This window comes from Solenopsis invicta, chromosome 6 (assembly GCF_016802725.1).
Source record: "Solenopsis invicta isolate M01_SB chromosome 6, UNIL_Sinv_3.0, whole genome shotgun sequence".
NCBI lineage: Eukaryota > Metazoa > Arthropoda > Insecta > Hymenoptera > Formicidae > Solenopsis > Solenopsis invicta.
This window is the reverse complement of record NC_052669.1, coordinates 25806938-25826896: the sequence shown is the minus strand read 5'-3', so window position 1 is coordinate 25826896 and position 19959 is coordinate 25806938. Positions and strand designations below refer to the sequence as shown.

General features: G+C 33.9%; 1 protein-coding gene across 2 annotated transcripts; it reads left to right on the top strand.

Annotated features, from left to right (window-relative positions):
• The first annotated feature begins 297 nt into the window (after positions 1–297).
• Positions 298–18518, top strand: LOC105202141 (homeobox protein Nkx-2.5). 2 transcript variants are annotated; one of them, XM_011170534.3, is made up of 4 exons: positions 298–1354; positions 12427–12533; positions 13070–13270; positions 15350–18518. In XM_011170534.3, exons 1-4 carry the CDS (start codon positions 1272–1274, stop codon positions 15859–15861), a joined length of 903 nt encoding a protein of 300 aa, XP_011168836.2. In that variant the 5' UTR covers positions 298–1271; the 3' UTR covers positions 15862–18518. The 2 variants fall into 2 exon arrangements, with proteins under 2 accessions (XP_011168836.2, XP_011168832.2); XM_011170530.3 differs by lacking the exon at positions 298–1354 and adding an exon at positions 10122–10219.
• The last annotated feature ends 1441 nt before the right edge of the window (positions 18519–19959 follow it).

The following is a 19959-nucleotide window of genomic DNA, read 5'->3' as shown; positions in this document are numbered from 1 at the left end:
ACTAAAATCGTGTTCACTGTTGTTTTATAAAATTATGACAGCTACTTCGCCACGGTATATAATATTTTAAAAACGTAAGATCCATATTTGCAAATTGCAAAAGAGTGGAAAATATTTAATGGAATTATAAAAGACTGAATATAAAGGCACCGAAGTAACTTGCGCATCAATACATTTTTCATATTTATATGTACGTGAGAAAATTGTAATTTTAATTACTAATTGAAAGACTAACAAAATTTTAACTATTATATTAATTCATAAAATTATTGTAAGTTTATAGACTAAAATTCTTTAGTCTATATAAACCTCCAATAATAACTGGATTAATTATATTTGAGAAAGAAAAATTAATTTTTTGGAAACGTATTTCAAAATACACATCACAGGAAGAAACAATAATGCAAATGCATGTTTTCTTGCGTCATCAGAGATTGAGAAAACTCGATAATATTTTGGACCACGTTATGATTGGCGGTAGTAACACTAATCTATAGGTTGTTATCACACCGATAAGGTTGCCGGAGTTCCTATCAGGTAGCCATATTTTTGATACAATATATAGGTGATCGATATATTGCCACATAGTTCTCAGTAAACGGCTATCATGAGATGGAGTTATAATCTCGGTGCTGTTTTCCACGATAATTCCTATTAAATTCCTTTTTCAAGTATCGGATCTTTAACAAATATTTATTGTTAAGTAACTATCTGCGCGACGTTGAAAAAAAAGTGATACTTAAAAATCTTGTTTTCGCAAGAACTTTCTTCATATTTCAACTATTAGTGATTAGACCGCTATTATTGGTTTGTTGTATTTAGTTTTCGGTGCATTTAATATCGGTGAATTGTTTTGCAAAATTAATTTTTCGAGAAATTTTAAAGATATACAAGTTTATCGTGTTATATCGTATAAAGGACTTGGTCAGATTTTTTTTTCTGTATTTTGTTTAAATTCGCCGGGAAACAAGACTCGTGTCATAGAGTCATTGTAAAAGGATATGCGATGACCTTTAAGGGCAAAGTACACGTTAGATTTTCAAGGAAAACGTGCATGAAATACGGATTTATCGTGCCTGAAAAAAGATTTACGTATTAAAGCAATACACTAAATCGTGAAGGAATTTCTTTGGTTGGCTCCTCAATGAGTCAGCTAACGGCGGTACGTTTTTAACTTCGACTGAAAAAGCCGTAGGAGATTTCTCAACTTTTGTATCGACTACGGAAACCGTACGTTCGTTAATCGAGACGAAAAGAAAAAAGCGAGAAAAATGGCAGCCGGATATGACGATTGTTACGACGCTTCTTGGCATTTGATACCGCCCGATTATGTCAGCAACGAGGAGGATTACAGGTAAAAAAATTTAATAACAAAAGAGATTTTACAGACACAACCTTTTGTGTTGGAAGTAACAGTTGAAAATAGTAGTGTGGTTGGTGATTTTTATATTTTGTGCTTTATCGTATGAAATCGAAATTTTAATGGTAAATTTTAGCTGTATGCAAAACTAATTAAAAACTTGTTCAACGGAAAGTTTAATATTATCCTTCAAAAAATTATATTCGTTTTGATATAAAATTATCAAATTTTTAATACATCGAGAAGATAAACGTGCTTTCTCTTATACAGATATTTAATACATTATTTTATGAAAACGAAAGCGTCTTCCCGAAATACTAATTATTCTCGAAATACTAAAAGAATTATTCGATCCCCGCGAGTTTGCGCGAGCAATTAACATATCTGATTAAGCCGATAGTACCGGAAACCGGAAGCGAACGTTTAAGAGCAGTCACGCATATCGGTTAGGCGAATCCTTCGGCGTAGAGTGGTACGCCTTGTTACACACCGGGACACACACGAGGAGCGAAAGGGCCGTGCGGTATGCCGACACCTGTTGGTTTCCATCATAAATTTCGGATTAATCGTATTTCGCTACGATATATGATTCTGCTACTTCCCCGTTCGTTCGTTGCACCTGTGAGATCGCGAGATGATCGAATCGGAGCATCGCCGAATGAGCAATTGTTTAATTTAATACATCGCCACCTAATTCTTATTTTTATCTCAATATCTCTACAATCGTTTCGTTTTTTTTCTTGCTTTTATTACATCTCAATATAAATCGCTTAAAAAGAAATGGGGGAACACTGTTTTTCATTGCGTAATATATAATTATACACATCATGTATAAAAAAAAAAAAATAAATAAAAAATAAAAAAAAACCCAATACTAGTATTGAGTTACTCTTTTTTAAGATTTTTACAAGATTAACGTAAATCAATTATTGTGAATAAAGTTTTAATCAAAATTAAAGTCAATTTAGATTTTTGATCATTAACATTTTTCATCTTTTCAAGTTCTTAAGTTTTTGCGGATCAGATCTTTGCGCGTCGTATTTTCTATATAAATTATTTTTATCAATTTATTTGATAACGCAACCCATCACAAACGTAATACGCTTCACAGATGCGTTTGGAAAGAAAGTAGAACTTTTAAAAGTACAATGTAACATTTCACCTCACACAAAAGACCTTTCTCTACCTGTAGAGACTGCAAGAGGAAAAAAATCATCATTCTGCCATGCTTAAAATAACATCTTAAGCGGTTCTTAAACGACGTCGGTGGTTGATGGCTTTTAACGAGCCATGCCGAGTCTAGATCGTGTCTAACAACACAGCTCAGGGGGTTTATTTTAATAGAAGAGGAACCTTCCTCTCAACAGGCCTCTTGAACAGGAATACTAAAGAACTGTCCCTTGGGACCTACCCGACGTTCGGCCGACACTAAGCTACTACGCTCATTCATGTGCTTGCAGGAACCCCCTTTGTGCTGACTTCATGAATGAACGTAAGATATTCTCCGATCGGTTTCCGCTAAATTCCATCGGCTTTTCTTTCAGTCAGTCTCAATGAGAGAGATCTTTCGAGTAACGGTGTGAAAGAGCACAATTTTTTCTTTATTACGTTAAATATTGATGCCAATCATTTTTAAATATGTTTTAATAACTGGTGTATTCGTAATACACTTAAGAAAGGAAAATTCATAATTTAATCATTTAATAGAAATTTGATAATTAAAGCAAACGTCAAGAGAAATAATACATATATTAAACATCAAACGCAAATAATACACAATCGAAGAATAATTAGTTTCTATATTGCTACATCTTTGAAGATCATTATTTGTATGTATTACGTTGGCTACACTTGGTGAAGCTATTTTATGAAATAGTAGATTTCATGCACAAAATATTCTTTTAGAAACCATCAATTATGAAGAGGCTTTTGAACATGGCGTGTAGAATAATATCCTTCAATTTTTGACAATAAGCTAAGAACGTATTAGTCATCTATTTTAATATTCAAAGACTGGAAAGAAGAAACCTTTATTTTGGTTATCTTTTTAGAGTCTTTTCATTTCACAAATTTTACAGTGCTTTTTAATAGTCACTCGAGTTGATATTCTAGAAAGAAAGAGAGAGAGAGAGAGAGAGAGAGAGAAATCGTTTCAATAGCCTGACATTAAATGGTACTCGACAGCTAATATTAGTTCAAACCTTGACCACACGTATAATGATGAAATATGATCTCTATTGTAAACGCAATATCATACTTCGAGGAAAAAAATTCACGGTCCTAGAATGGTCAGGGTTATACTTGCAAACTTACAGAAATGTTCATCTCTACACGTAGGCAATAAAATAGAAGAATCGTCGGCATGATCTCAGGTGTTTTTCTTTCTGAGTCGGCAGGTACTGATATTGTGATGTTAATGGCGAGATATCCGGTAAAATGGAAAAAGGTCATTCATCGCGACACGTTTTCCCGTTTCCGGGGCACCTGAATTCAAAAAAACGAGAGGATTCGAAGTGTCAAGTGCCCACTCGGTCAGCAAGTATTTCACAAAGTTTAGCTTTGAGCCTACCGAAATCTCCCCTCGAGTTTGACGATTCGAGATGAAAAGAATACCTGCTAGCATTAAAAGAGCAATATTTTGCTTTTTATATTTTCCACACCAAATCTATTATTTAATCAAATATTATTAAAAACATAAATAAAGTTTTTATAGTTAATTATTTTAAATAACGATTCAAGTTACTCCAAAAATTCGCTTGAAATATCAACGAATTATTAATAGTAAACTTTATATACGCATGACAACCGTAAATTTATTGCATTTGTGGCTTTAAGAAAACTTGCAAAATGGATTTCAATCTGTTGTTTATTAACGTGAAAACTTGAACGTTGAAAAGGCGAATAGTCATAGGATGACCACTCGACGATCCTTTGACCGTTAAACCGCTATTTGAAGGAGCTACCTCCTTCTTAGTCGAGTTAGTTTTCCATTGATCATCGGGCCGGATTTACTTTTCAGATATTCATGACATTTCCGTCGGAAGTATTTTCGTGATTCTTAAAAGAATATAAATTGAAACGACAGTCGACTATTTCAAATAAATAGAAGGAAGAAAAGATGAAATCGACAAATAATGTTTTTCAAATATTTTTTAAAACATTTACAAAACGTTTTTAAAAATATTTCTAAAAATGTTAAAAGTAATAAGTTAATTCTCCTTTATTGCATTAACAAATTTTTTTTAACGTTTAAAGCAATGTTTCTTTGACACTTTGACATTTGATACTTTGAAAAATGTTTAAAGTTAAATCAGAAAGCAAAAAACATATTGTAGATTAGACTTTATGTATAAAATTTGAAAAAAGTGATCATCGTTTCACGTTTAAAAGGTTTTTCCAATATTTAAAAAAAAACATACATTATCAATATTTCAAATAAATAATTAATATAAAACGTATTAACACGTATATAAATAAACGTTAAATAAACATATTAAATAAATACTAAATAGATACTTCTTTTAAAACAATATTTTAAATAAATAAAGTAAGACAAATATTTAATAAACATTTAATAAATATTTTAAAAACATTAAAAAATATTGTTGATTGTAGAAAACAACAAGCAAATGAACAAGAAAGGGGGGTCTTTACTTGGCCACCTGGTTAATTTGAACCGCTGTTGGTGGCAATAAAATTCTATGCGTCACACACAATAAATTGTTAACTACTATTTTATCAAGAATTTATTTCATCGGTACTAATGAAGATAATAATATAAAAATGAGAATTTAGTCAGCATAAAATCAATTAGTTACAGAAGAAGACCTAAAATACGTCCTTCTCCAGTAAAGTAATAAGCACTGAGATTTTACGTAGAGATTTTACGTTTAGATAAGAAGGTATACAATGTTAAATTTCAGTTATTTAAATATACTTATCGCTTCTCAAATTGATATTATCAAAGTAAATAATGTTTATAACAATTAAAAATTTGATTGACTCTATTTTGACTAAAATATGATTTATTAAAGTGGAAGAATTCTACAAAGAACACAGTAAGGTACTGAACAGTATTTCTAAATACTCCAAGTTAAATCCCCGTCATATCGTTTGCACTCGTACAAGTTTGCATCTAAAAATGTTATTAAACTAGAAAGCTCGGGAAAGACTCCACTCGATCATTGGAGGGTTGCAATAATTCGCGGGCAAGACTGCACCGGTGAAGCGACTACTATACGCGGCAGGGGGGCGGGAGAGAGCAGTAAAACAATGAGACGCAGACAAATTGGGTTGCGTGCTCGAAACAAGTTGGCACAGCTATCGCCAAACAGTCGTGGGAGCCCGGCAAATGTTGCTCGATTGCCCGGAGAGCTCGAGACTTCTCCATTTTTTCCCGCCAATGCTCGGAACTTCCGGGACGAAGAGCGGGTCGAGGGGAAAAGAGAGATTCGAGAAAAACGACCAACGTCTCGCGGATCTCTTTTTCGTGTTGAACACGATTCTAACCGAGTTAGACGATGCAATGCACAACGTACCAATACACCTATCGTTTGATCCCTTAAACTGCCATTCTGACCTTTTATAAACTAAGGATCTTGTAGCACACGCAACAACATTTTTCTATAATGCTATGGCGTTCCATCAATAGTTTCACTAATTATTCGTCAATGTGCTAATAATTGCATAATATAATCAATTTACTAAAATGCACTCTTTAGCATTTTATTTATTGAATATCGCAGAGATATTATTAAAAGATCACTTATTCCTGCCACCTGCTTTCAAGTATTTGTTACAAAAAGTCGATCGTTCGTACATTATATTTTCTATTTAAGCTGTACACAAAAAATATTTAAATGTTTAAATTCTGCGAAAGATTGTTAAGGTAATCATTGTCTTTAATACATTGTCTTTAATTTTCATTATTATAAATCCTTATCATCCACATTATCATTGTTACAAATCATGCATTCATGGTACACAATCGGAACTCGGGATCAGATAAAAAATTTAATTTAATTTAAAATAACTGAACAACTTGACCACTAGAGAATATAGGTGTGTCTCTGCTTTCCGGTAGCCGTTAGATTTTATTTCCAGATATAAATTTGGTCAAGACGCGGCCATGAGAAAAGCAGGAAAGTCGGGTCCACCCTCTTCCGCACTTTTTGACTTTCTGTGTGGTGGAGCCGCACGATTGTATAAAGACCGGACTGAATAAACCGGAAACTCGCCCCATCGTCGCTCCTGTCCCTTTACCTGTTCCTCGTTTCTAAATCGCGCTTTTCGAAATCCCATTTTCCACCGTGCTACCGTCGCCGCGTCGGTACGCGCGTGCATTTATTGTGAGTGCCCGTATTCAGGTGCGCATCTCTCCTCTTGCGATTGGATACAACCTGCGACTCCATTCACCGGACACCGACGAGGCCAACGAATCATCAATTTCGGAGCGTCGACCTGATCGGAAGATCAAAAGTGTGGTCTCCCTCTTAAAACGGAGTCAATATTATTCCAAATATTTCTTAAAATTTAACGATACCGAGAAGTGTTTGAAATAAATTAAAGATCTCAAAGAACGCGGATTGATTGTGAAATTATTGAAAAATATATCCTCATCATAAAGATCTTATATTCCGTTTAGTCTTTGTATTTTCATTACAGAATTATAAAATAATACACGCCCCGTGTTACGCAAGAAATGTTGTAAAATACGTTGTGCGTCACAAAATCTTTTGTGACGCACGACAAAATCTTGATATCTTTGGTAATCAATAATGTACGATCCTGATGTGTAATATGGCTTTGGAATTAACGCGATAATATTTTATCTGCGATTGAAACGTCGTGAAAAAAGGTCACAAAGCGAATTCGATTCAATCAAATCGCGCCAGAGCTCGCGTAATTATTTTTATGCGCGCAATTGCGACAAATGATAATCGCGACGAGCTTTATCTACCGTTCCGATGTAACAAATGCGTGTCCGCGAATAATAAGTGGATGGATATAAAAAAGAAATCGGGTCAGACTTGTCATTTTTATGCGCCGACATGTATTTTTCTTCGCGCGCGCGAACATCGCGATTATCGAAGAAATAAAAAGAGAACCGATCGTCACGGAATGCGCACGTAATAAATGTCTCACTATATAAAATTAGCCGTCACACCCTTCGCCTGAATTATGCTGACAATCTGGATTTATTTAACTGTCGCGACAAACCTGACTTTTTATCTGACTAGTATGCTAATTTAGTACTTCTTCGATTACAGTTTTAGATTGGCATCTTCAATTTGATTTCGTATCTTTTATTTTAATAAATAATCCCTAAAAGAATTTCAATCGATTAAAAAAATCAAAAGCGCAATCATTAAACTAGTAGATTTATGTGTGCCATAAACACATAGAAAGATGATTATTTTATACTCTATATAATCTCTCGTAAAATCATTGAAAATTGTACAAGCTCAATTTTCACTGTACAAAAGTAAATTTTGATTCTAAAAGTAACAAATTACTCGAAAAGTTATACGCTCTACGAAGAGGCTTAAAAAATATTAAAAAATGCAACACTTTTGAAAAGGACTTATAAAATTTCATTTATTATTGCATTAAAAATTAATAATGTACACGATGCAAACGCATCATATTTTATTTGCGGAGACATTTTCATTTTCATAAAATTAGATATATATCTTTCTTAGCTTTCCGCCCCTTTTCAATTATACTCGAATTCGCACCCTTCGGTTTTTTGCTCGATCAAACAAGCTCCTAAAAGAGGACAGTCAAACTGATTGATCATATACGTATCTCGTTCGCATTTGTGTAACACTCGCCCGTAAGTCGCGACCGCGCTTCTAACCCAGTTTTGCGTATCAATAGGCAGCGATCTGAGTGCCACGAGGGACGGAGAGGAAAAGGAGAAAATAGGGCGGGGGCAGAGGGAGGGGGCGCGAGTGAAAAATCGAAATGACACAGTAAAAGCACCGCTAATGCTCTTTCACATTAACACTCGACGTAAAGTATGCTCTCGGTGTAAAAAGCCCCCTGATCGATGAAGCCCGGCGATTGGCTCGCTCGCCTGGCTGGATTGAAATCAACCCCCGGGCTGTCGGGCGAGGGTTTCCCGACACGCGACTACCCCATTGGTCGGCCGACGGTACCACCCCTCGGCAACTTGCCCCGGTAACATTACCAGTCGCACGGAGTCTCCCGAGCAAGGGATATCCTTCGTAAGATCGCTCGAAGTGGCGAGATTGCGAATATTAGACCAAGTGTGAAACTCGTTTTTACATATGTCAAAATTTAATAAGACGCAATAGTCGTAAAAAGATACAGCGATAAATATTGTAAAAAATTACGTTAGAAATTATATGAATTAGAAATTACATAGTCCAACTAAAGTTACATCTCGAGTTATGTCGAGAGAGAAAGACTACATTAAAACTGTATTGTTTAAATTTAAATATTTTTTTAATATGCAAGGACTCTCGGTTATTGATATCTTTTGTAAATAGTTATAATGAAAACATACAGCGCATCTTGTGAAAAGTTTACAAATATTTTTTACTTTTGTTATAAACGTTGAAGATAAACCATTTTACGAAATTAAAAAGCAAGATTAACTTTAATAAAAACTATACTTGCAGTTTAAATGAAATAAAACGATTGAATTTTCATCAGAATTACGTTATCTTCGATATTTCGTTTATTTTTTAAATAAATAAAAACGAATTTTTAAAACGATAATAACAATGAAAAAGGAACAAACAGCATTCTCCTATTCCGCGCTTCTCCCGCGGGAAACCTTCCCTAAGTTACCACCGCGTGTCGATGGCAGGGAGGGATACGCGACGAGGAGAACGAGCTGGGGGGATGAACGAGAAATCTCCGCCTCCACGTAGAACCCGCCCTGCGCTTTGAGGGTGCTTGACAAGCGAAACTGCTCGAGGTAGGGAACACTAGCCGTCAAGTGCTCGTCGAGGACACTCAAAAACTACAAGGAGAGTCCTTCAGTAGCTCCGAAAAGGAATCTGTAGCCTACTTTTCGTGCCACTCGGACAGAGTCGTCTTTCGTGCAACCCGTTGATAGTTATTTGTGATAGTGACCGATAGTTGCGAGTGTCTCGAGGAAACAGCACAAGAATCGGTGATTGGATTAATCGGACTAACAATTCATGTGCTAGACACGCTTTGGTCACGCACATCCAAACTGTTATTGTGTGAAAAGTCAAAGTTATTTGTATAAACTAGAGACCTACGACAGTGTTGTGTGATAAAGGAAGAAAGTGAAAAACAGAGGAGAATCAAGAAGATTACGAGAAGTGGCAATCGTGAAAAATTTAAGAGACAGAAAAGATTTCTAAAGAAAAATTACTCAAGCCAGTAAAAATGAAAAAATATACCATAAAAAAGATGTAATGCACATTGCACTGTCAATTTTCTTGAAGTAAAAACAAGTAGATTAAAAATACGTGGTGGATCGAAGACAAAAATTTCATCCGTAGCTTCTATCCGTAATATGTAAAGCGAGTGAAGGGCAAGAACAAAAAATGAAATAATGAAAGGAAAGATCCTCTGAATTATTAAGAGAAGAAGAATAATTTCAAATCAAGAGAGTGAAGAAAACAAAAGTTATAGACAGAAATTGAATACGTATTGAATTAAGAGAGATTTTTTTAATCGGAAGATGTGCCATCATTGAAAAGTGTAACATGTATCGATGCCAATAAGAACTCTTTGAAATCTTCAATATTTCCTCAAAATGGCAGATAAAAATAAGCTTTTACCTTGGCCGTTACTACCGTATCCGGCGAGTCTTTTGAATCATGTCTGGTACAGTCAGCTCGCATTAAACACTAGGTAAATAAAATTAATGAAAGATTGATATATTTAGTTCTTTTCCTCTTTTTAATTTCTTTCTTAAAATTATTTAAACCTTAAGAAGATAAGAGAATATCGACGCGCAAATCAAATAATTAAATTAATTATGAATGATAACTAATTTCTCTATAAAATCGGTATAAGAACAAGCTATTAAATTTTAATTTGTACGATAAACAGGTAAAGTGTCTGATGAATAAGTCTTCACGCGTCGCATTTTTGCGACCCTCGAGTTCTTTCACACGTGACTTCATTAAGATATATCGCATATTATCGTGCAATATCGCTAAATATCCGGTCAGTTATGATATCCTTGATGCTTACTGAAACACGTATTACTTATCGATTAAATCTTACACGCGACATCGAAAAATCACTACTAAATACTTGACATTTTACATGACAAGACAATGATATTAAACTCTTAGATGTTTAAATATTAACAGATAATATTATACAAATGTAATATAAGAGAGAATTATATTATTTAAATATTTAATTTTAATAAATAAAAGCATTATTTATCATTTTTTAAATATGTATTGAGTAATTTGTATTTTAAAATTTACGTTTTGAAATATATTACTTTATTATATATGTAAATTTAATCTCCTTAATTTGTTCTTTGGGATTCATTTGTCGTTTTAAATGTTTCTAAACGTTCTTTTTAACATAACGTTTAATATTATTAAAATTAGTCAAATGCCATCTAAGAAACCAAAATAAACAGCGTTAGCTTACTCAAGCATGTTTAGGCTTCATGTATCTTTTGAGATCATCAATACCAGTAATCTAAAATCTACAGATGATAATATACAGTAATAGAATTCTAGTGTAGACAATAATTTATAATTTTTGTCTTGTCTTATATTCACAAAAGAGATCATACAATAAACTTCTTGTGTTTTTTTATGTAATCGGCTGATTATTTAAACCAGTTATTTATCTCAATTAGTTCGGATAATAGAATTTCCATCATAAACACGTGATGAAAGCTAAGTTCGTACTATTCAATAATTTTCTGATGACAAAATTATAATAATGTAAAAGACATTGTAATTGGAGTAATTGAAATCGCCCGCGATTTCAACGCTAGAACTTCAGAATAATTATTGGCTTTTTGTGAAAAACTCGATTAATAATAGTTTTACCAATATTTTAATTTGATTTTACATAATTAAACTAAAATATATATTTGATAAAATAAATAAATAAATTAAATTTATATATGAGTATTTATGTAGCTATAGAACCACGTTAAATAAAAACCGCGTCAATGCGATCAACATTCACCAAAATCACGTTCGTAACCAAAAAGTGAAATCAATCCGTCGCAAACTTTTTGTACCCATCAAAGTTTCCTAACGGCTATTTGTAAAGAATGTGTGATTCGAAAAAAGCTTATATGAAAACATCCGTGCTTCGTGCCAAGAATATTTGAAACGTATGGTCGAACGTGACGTGATAATAGCTCGTACGGCTTAGCAAGCAAACCCAAAAATTCACTTCTATACACAGGTCCGAAGACAGGTTGCTTGTGATCAAACGCGCACAGGTATTGTGCTTTTAAAGACATTTCTAATCGGGTCTTAAAAGGACCAGTGGCTTTTTGACGGTCGTTACACAGCTTCCGAGACCGGCGGTGATCTCGAAAATTAAATCTTTTCGTCAAGGAGTGACCTTTGTGTATTCACATCCAACTCGCGAATTCCGACCGCGCAACATACCTTCTATCCAATCTTATTGCAAATATACAGAATATAAATTTATTAAAAAATATTAAATTTATTAAAATAAAAGAAATGCAAAAATAAGCAAAATATTAATTAATCACTGACAGAGTATTATTGTAATTTACTGTAACGTTTTAACACTTAAAACATATCAATATATTCATTATTATATTAATAAAGATTAGTAAAAACTAATAAATTTTAATATCTAATATCGTAATAAATACGTAATGTGAAAAAATTTTGAGGCATTAACAAGTATCTTACCAATTGCATACAAATTAGGCTCTATGTAATCCGATAATTGTACATTACTTTCATATGTAAACTTATCTTACATAAAAATTCTGTACAGTATGCATGTAATTAAAAATTTTTTTTAATTTCTTCTAATGCTATTTAATATTTCTTTAACGTTAGAATTATAGTAGTTGTGTAATTTTTTTGTTACAGGCTACTGGAAAGTATGAAAATGCCGGCTAGAACCTCCGGTTTCGCCATCAGTGACATTTTGGAGTTGAACGATGCCAAACCATCGCAAGAAGAACAAGATGTGCAAGGTAATGTGAAAAATTATTATATTAACTAAACGTAATTAAAAGAAATTGATAGCATTATTATACTAAGTACAGTTAAAAAAAAACTCTGACATTAATCTATTGTAATTTGAAAGTGACCAAATTTACGAAGTATACAATACAGTTTTCTTATCTCAAAATGTAAATCAACTTGACATCAATTTGTTTTAATTAAATTAATGTAATTATAAAATTGAGAAAGTTGTAAGGTTTTAGAAAATTCTTTGCTACACTGAGAAAAAAAGGTGTTGACTAAATTTTTCAATTAGATTAAATTTCTTCAGTTCAAGAAATTATGTATTTGAGTTAAATATATATGTACGAATATAATTAAGTTAAATATACAATTGTTTAAACTGAAGTGTAAGTATTTTATGTATTTAAGTCAAATACATAAATGCTTGAAGTGAAAAAAATTTTATCGAGTTAAAAAATTCAAGTTAACAATTTTTTTTCCTCAGTGCACATATTTTCATACAGGAAAAAATTAATAAATTTATTGGGATTTTATATTCTAGGTACTACAACGGTTTTACCAACAGCCAATGACGTGCCGTCGGCTTACCAGCAATTTCTGGAGCACACAACCGCCATGTTGCAACCTATGCACGCTAATCTGAATAGGGGTACGCTACCACCGCCTCCACCAGGATTATTAGGATGGCCAACTGGACCAGCACTACCGTCGGCATTACCTCAACCTTTGGAGGAAGTAAATGGTGAGTGGCTAAATAGAATTCTTTATATTCTTTATTTAATTATCTAAATCGGGAATACGCGACAGCGACGTTATTAACATTCCTCGCGTAATTTTAAGAGAATGTTTAATTGTATCAAGGAATTATAAACTTATATAAATAAATTATTCTGATTGCATTATTAAAGTAGTCACTTACAAGGAAGTAGGAATGAGATCTGGCTTCGATCACATTGCAGTTAGTGTCGTTCGAAGGGGCAAGTTTTCTCGCCTTCTTTTCTCGCTAGTGCGCGCAAAAAGGACGCACACGCGCTTTTGCGGGCGGACGGGGCAAGGGGGTGCGAGAAACCCTTATTTATTTAGCACCCTACAATTGGTCCGCGAGGGTTAAGCAGGATCTAATGGTTCTGTAAAAGGTCCTCGTGGGTACCGCACAGTGATTGGTCCGCGAAAGAGGACAGATGTTGAGTCGGGGACAGATGCGAGAGAGGGGTCCCGTGTCCCCGGCCCCCCCAATGAATCGGTATCGTCACGCCCAAAAAATTCGTCAGCGACCTATCCCGCGTTCCCGTCTCCTTTTTCCGCGATCACGATTTGCACGAGCGAGAAATCCAGGCAACGCGTCGAACCGTTAAGAAACGCATCGCGCGCGAATAATTGCGGTTCTGTAGCAGGTAAAGAGGGGAGAAGAACACGATTGAGTGGATCTTTTTTATATCGAACGTTTACATTGTTCAGTGGATAGCGTATTACTGAATCCTCTTCGAAACTGATTTATATGTATAAAAGTTTAGACAGAGGTAATACGTCTGGAATGATTTTGGAAAACTGTATACGAGCTAGATTTTGCAACATTCTTTCATCGCATTAGATATGGTATAATTATAATTTCAAACGAGGCATAAAGTTTTTTCTACTTTTAATTTTATATTAGAAAGAAGTTATTAGATTAAATCAATCATTGATCTGTTTTTCGCGCTAAATTCTTCGATAAATGAATCCAAATAACAGCAGTCGTATATATATCTTCAATTCGCTCAAAGATTAAGGTCCCGTGGGAAAAACTGATTTTTAATAAATGATGAAAAAAACACGCCATATTATCCTTTTCTTCGCCGTTGCGTAACTTTCTTCGGAGACATTAATCGACGGCGAGTGTCTAATTGAAATCACAGTGCGACTGCGAGCACGGTCTAATCTCCCATGAAAATGATATGGTTGATCCCATGGGGTCCAGCAGGGGTATCAAATAGGCTTTATATTGGTTCACACCCTCCCCAAGCGGGTTTCAGGGGTCGCTCACAAAAGCATATTGTACTACGACGAAAGCCAGCATCCCGACGTTGTACACGAAATTAGCCGGTATCTCGGTCGGGTCGTAACATTTACTCACACTTTGCTAAATGAAGTTATTGTATATGTATTTCTCGTAGCATAATTACCGCGTCAGCAAAATGACATTTGCTTCATCATCGTTTCATATTTTACGTATTGTTTAAATTTAATCCTTCATTATGTCGCGTTAAATTGCAAATTATAATAACAGTTTGTATATTCGACCGCTTCTATTCTCACAACTAATTAAATAAATTCTCTCGTTATTCAGTGTCATAAAACAAAAGTTTAGATATTGAAAATAGAAGATGTATTATTGATAGATAAAAAGTTTTATATTTATAAAAAAACTGAAAAACGGAAAATTTAACTCAACATACAAACGACTGCGAAAGTCAACCGTCTATAGTGCGATTAGAAGAACTATTAAAAAATCAATGCAGGCTAGCATCTGCCGGTAATCAACGCTAAGAGCAATCGGCGTTGGCTGAATCGAAATGCAGCTGCAGTTCGTTAACATCAATCAAGTAATTGAGTTGATTACTAAACTTGTGCTACACTATCACTCCATCTAACTTATTTTGATGATAGCCTAACTACATCAACAGTTTATCTAATTCGCTACAAAATTTATAACAAGATCAATTTAATTGATAATAAAAGAATTAACTTTTTTCAATCAACATTTCGCGTTAAATTAAAGATGTAATAAAAACAAAATCCTTTTAAAACGTTATCTTAGTTTTTCCCTTCTTCGTATTTTCAGTCCTTCAACAACCGGATTCGACGAGCCCGGCGATCTCGGATATGTCGTTCCCGTCGCAGCAGGAAAACAGTCACGAGTCATCGAAGGACGAAGAGTCACAGGACTTCGAGGACGAGCAGCAAACCGGTAACGAGACGACGCAACCCCACGAGACCGAACACAAGAAACGCAAGCGACGCGTGCTATTCTCCAAAGCACAGACTTTCGAGCTGGAACGACGTTTCCGTCAGCAACGTTATCTGAGCGCGCCCGAGCGAGAGCACTTGGCCTCTATCATTCGCCTCACGCCGACCCAGGTGAAGATCTGGTTCCAGAATCACAGGTATAAGACGAAGAGGGCGGCGAGCGAACGCGTCGAGGCCGGCGGCAGCGGCTGTTCACCCAGAAGAGTCGCCGTGCCGGTGCTGGTGAGAGACGGCAAACCTTGCCAATCCAAGCTGATGGAACCTACCGCCTATCCTGGAAGCGGTCAAGTCCCTATGGGACCGTACATGCAGAAATATTGGTGGTAAGGTAGCTAACCTAGCTAACTGTAATGAAACGATTTGAAGCAATCCGTGGTGATTCACGCTAATCGATGATTATTGCGCGAGTCGATAGCAATTGCCGATGAAGAGACTATTGCGACGAAAAGTCATAAAGACTGAGGCGATAGATAAAGAAGAAATTCAAGCTGAAAGTCATGAAAGATTTCATGGCAGTGATGTTGAATCTGTTAAAAGGCGTTCGCAGATTTTTGATAATATACGATAATGATGATACTTATAAATCGTTATAATCGTCAATATCATCGATACTGTGTGTAGAAGAATGAAAAATTAACTAGTGAACAAGTATTAGTTGAAAATGATTGACGAAATTAATTTTGGGACATTGGTTCTTACGTTCGACTTCTAGTGTATAACTGGTGCATATCTACTTAAACTCTTCATGCAATGAAATTACAGATATAGTTATATAATAAAAAGCTAAATTATTTCTGAATTTGACGACGTGTTTAATCATCGGATGTATTTTAAAAAACGCATCGGACTTTCCAAAGTAAAATTGGATGAAGTACGACGTTTTACGAAACACATTTTCAAAAATGTTTAATAGGCACATTCAACGAATCCAAAGCAGAACTAAAATCATTTATTACATTATTCGTGCGCGATAAATAGCCCGTCAAAGATAAAAGAAAAGTTAAAAGTATCAATTTTCTTTAAATATAAATTTTTCTAAATCTTTCTATCAATATACCCGTTATCCAATTATCTTTGAACTTTCGTCATGATGCTAGAAAACGAAAATTGGAAAACGTTTTGCGATAACAATAGATATTTGTTTAAGTTGATGTATTTTTTCGATAATTGATGATTTGTTATAATGAATATACGCCAAGATTTAGCAAACAAAACAGCATAATTTCGAAAATTCGGAAAAACTTAGACAATTATGGGTAAGTATATCTCTTACATGCAATGCAAAGAAACCTAAGAAAGTTAATTGATCTATGTACAACTATACCCTGAAAAATATTACAATGGGATTTTAATCCCATTCCTTAAAACGAGTAAACATCGCGACTATTTAGTCACTTGTGTAGAATACTTAATACATATGCACAATCGTTTACTTTAAAAAACAAAATGTTGATATTGATAATTCAAAAATTGATAAACCTTTAAAGGTATAATCAAGTGCTGTAGATAATTAAAAACATAATTTGTAATTTCTTCAATTGAAGATAAATGATATCTAACAATGCGGTCACTTGAAAGATTTTACGACAAGTGTTGATATTTATAAAAAAATTAGAGTATGAATATTGGCAGAAACCAAAGATCGCTTTCGCGTCTAATGAATTAGTTTGACGTAAATAGGTAAATAATTATAAATATAAAAAGCATGTAGAAAAAAGCACAATTCTTATGAGTTCTGGTTTGCGATAAAATTAATTGCAACTGCAGTATCTTATCGTTCTTGACTCACTAATCAAAAGTCTCTATAAAATGGTTATAGTTACAGCCATTTAAAATGTTATATTTTATTATTATTTTAGTAATATTCCAAGTTAAAAAATATGAGTGTTAAAAACTATAATATATTACAGTCAATTAAACCGAGAGCCAAAATCCATAAGAATTATGCGGAGTCCTTTCACTAGACGATATCGATGTCGCATTCTTACGAAATAAGCTATTTGTACAAACTGTTACACATTATAATGACTCACGTATGTAGATTTCAAATTAGTCCTTAAAACGTGTGTCACAAGAAACAATATCTCATAAGTGCAAAGAGTTTCAATTGAATCATAAAATGCATAAGGTCGTCTAATAGTGTCGTCTTCATATTGCATAATTCACGCGCATTTAACTCTTTCTGAAAATCCGCACGAAAATGGATTACTGCCACAATAGATCGAGATCGAATTTATAGCTCAATTATGATCTATTAATTCGAACGTCAAAAAATTTCTATGACATAGGCATTTCTTCACGATTCATATACATAGCTAATATAAACTATGCACGGTTTTTCTTCGTGTCGTCAAAAAATTTGCAATATATGTATTTGATAAAATTTCAAAGTAGAGAATTTTATACTTGCAAGATAGAGTTACATAATTTTGTGATTTCTGATATTTTTCATGTCTCGTAATAGATTTTGTATAAAAAAAGAAGCAGAGACTTGTTTTTAAATGTACTTAATGAGTACGTAATTTTTATAGCGTACAATAGAGTTGAATATTTGTATCAAAATAAAGATCAGAAAAAAATTTATTCCGATAGATATCAATGTGTTTGTTAATAATTTATATAAATAAATACGTACTTTGAAAAATATTAGAAATTTAATTGAAAGAAAAAAAATTTGCTACAAGAGCAAAATTTTGTTGATATTAGATTAGACTTTGTAAATCACTATTTTAAATTTAAAATATTTGAATCTTAAAATAATGTGTTTGTATTATACTAATATAATAATATGTTTCACAATTATTGTAATATTACAATAATTAAATTATATGCGAGGTCCTAACACTGCGCGAGCAATCACAGAAATATCCCAATGTTTCATCCTTACTTAATTAATTATTGTAGTTGTAAGCTGTATATATGTACATTGTGTATAATATATAGTAAACTAATATATCAGAATATTTAATAAATCTGGATCTTAAGAAATCAAATATTTACTGTCTGTTTTTTCTTATTAATTTTATCTTTCCATGCCAAAATCAATCCATGCCTTTTCTCCTTTTTTCTTTCTCTCTTACTTTCATTTCTCATCTCTTTATAAAAAAAAAACAAACAATTAAAGGTTTGAAATTAATTTTTTCATAATTCCGTCGCATCAAAATTGTTTTTAAAATAATTCATCTACATCAAATTGAAATGTAAATTCTTAATATCTAAATGTGCATAATTTTCTCTCTCTTTACATTATCTTACTGATATAATTTTATAAAACTACAGAAATCTATAAAAATATAAAATATAGAAAAAGACATAACAGAAAATTCAAAGATTTTACTGATAACAAAGTGTTCTTTCTTTGCTTTTAACAGGGAATATAATGAAACAATACATTTGAAATAATTCTATCCTTTCCCCTTTCTTTCTCTCTCTCTCTCTCTCTCTTCCTTTCCTCGTCCGTTCCAGAACCGCTTCCCTTTTTTTCACGACACGCCGGAAGTCCGCGTAGCTTGAGTGACAAGTTTCCGGTTTCCGTTTCCGAGCAGCCATCTTGTTACCGGTTTAGATTTCCTGAGGGCGCCCTATCGAGTCTCGATGGGGATCACGTTTGACTTCTGCGACCCTCAGAAAAACTTTTCATTATTCGCATTATGATGTCACATATACATGGGTCGAATAACTAACTCGATCGACAAGAAACTGATAAAGAATTTAAATTTCTTATCAATTTCCTTTTGCGATTAAAATAATCAATTCACGGTCATGCAATCTCATCTGATTGCAGTCATGTAATAAAGCGCGATCAATATCAGCTCTGGGGAATTTTATTAATCAGTTGAGTTTCGTGAAAAACGTTAACGTGCCAAAACAGGAATAATGATTAATCATATCTATATGAATTATCAAGCGATAGTGTGTCATCAAAAATTTTTATCCCTTGTAATCTAAATTATATTTAACTACCTATTTATAACTATATTCTATCTTTCTTATAATTTTAATCGAGAATATTAAATATATCATAAAGAAAGTTGAAAATTGATTTGCGAGTAATCTCGCACATTGCGCTGCAAATACATGAACCGTGTACGAGGCATAAATTAGGATGCACTTAGGAATATCTATCGCTGCTCCACTTCTCCTATCGAAGCGGGACGATACAAAGGGTTTCCTTGGTCCCTCCGCGTCCCTTATCTCCCCATGCTGCATCACGGCGAATGATGTAACGAGGTAAATGGAGTGGACAGCGGGCAGCATATGCTTTGTGGCGATTTCTCCTGCTGCTGTGTACAAAACGAAACTGTCCCCACACGTAGAATATTCCGAGCGGCGAGCGGCGGTGTGCGCGAAATGTCGGCGGTGCGCCGAACCGGAAGCGGGAGATAACATTCAACCCGCTACCGAGCCCAAGTCTATGATTTATAT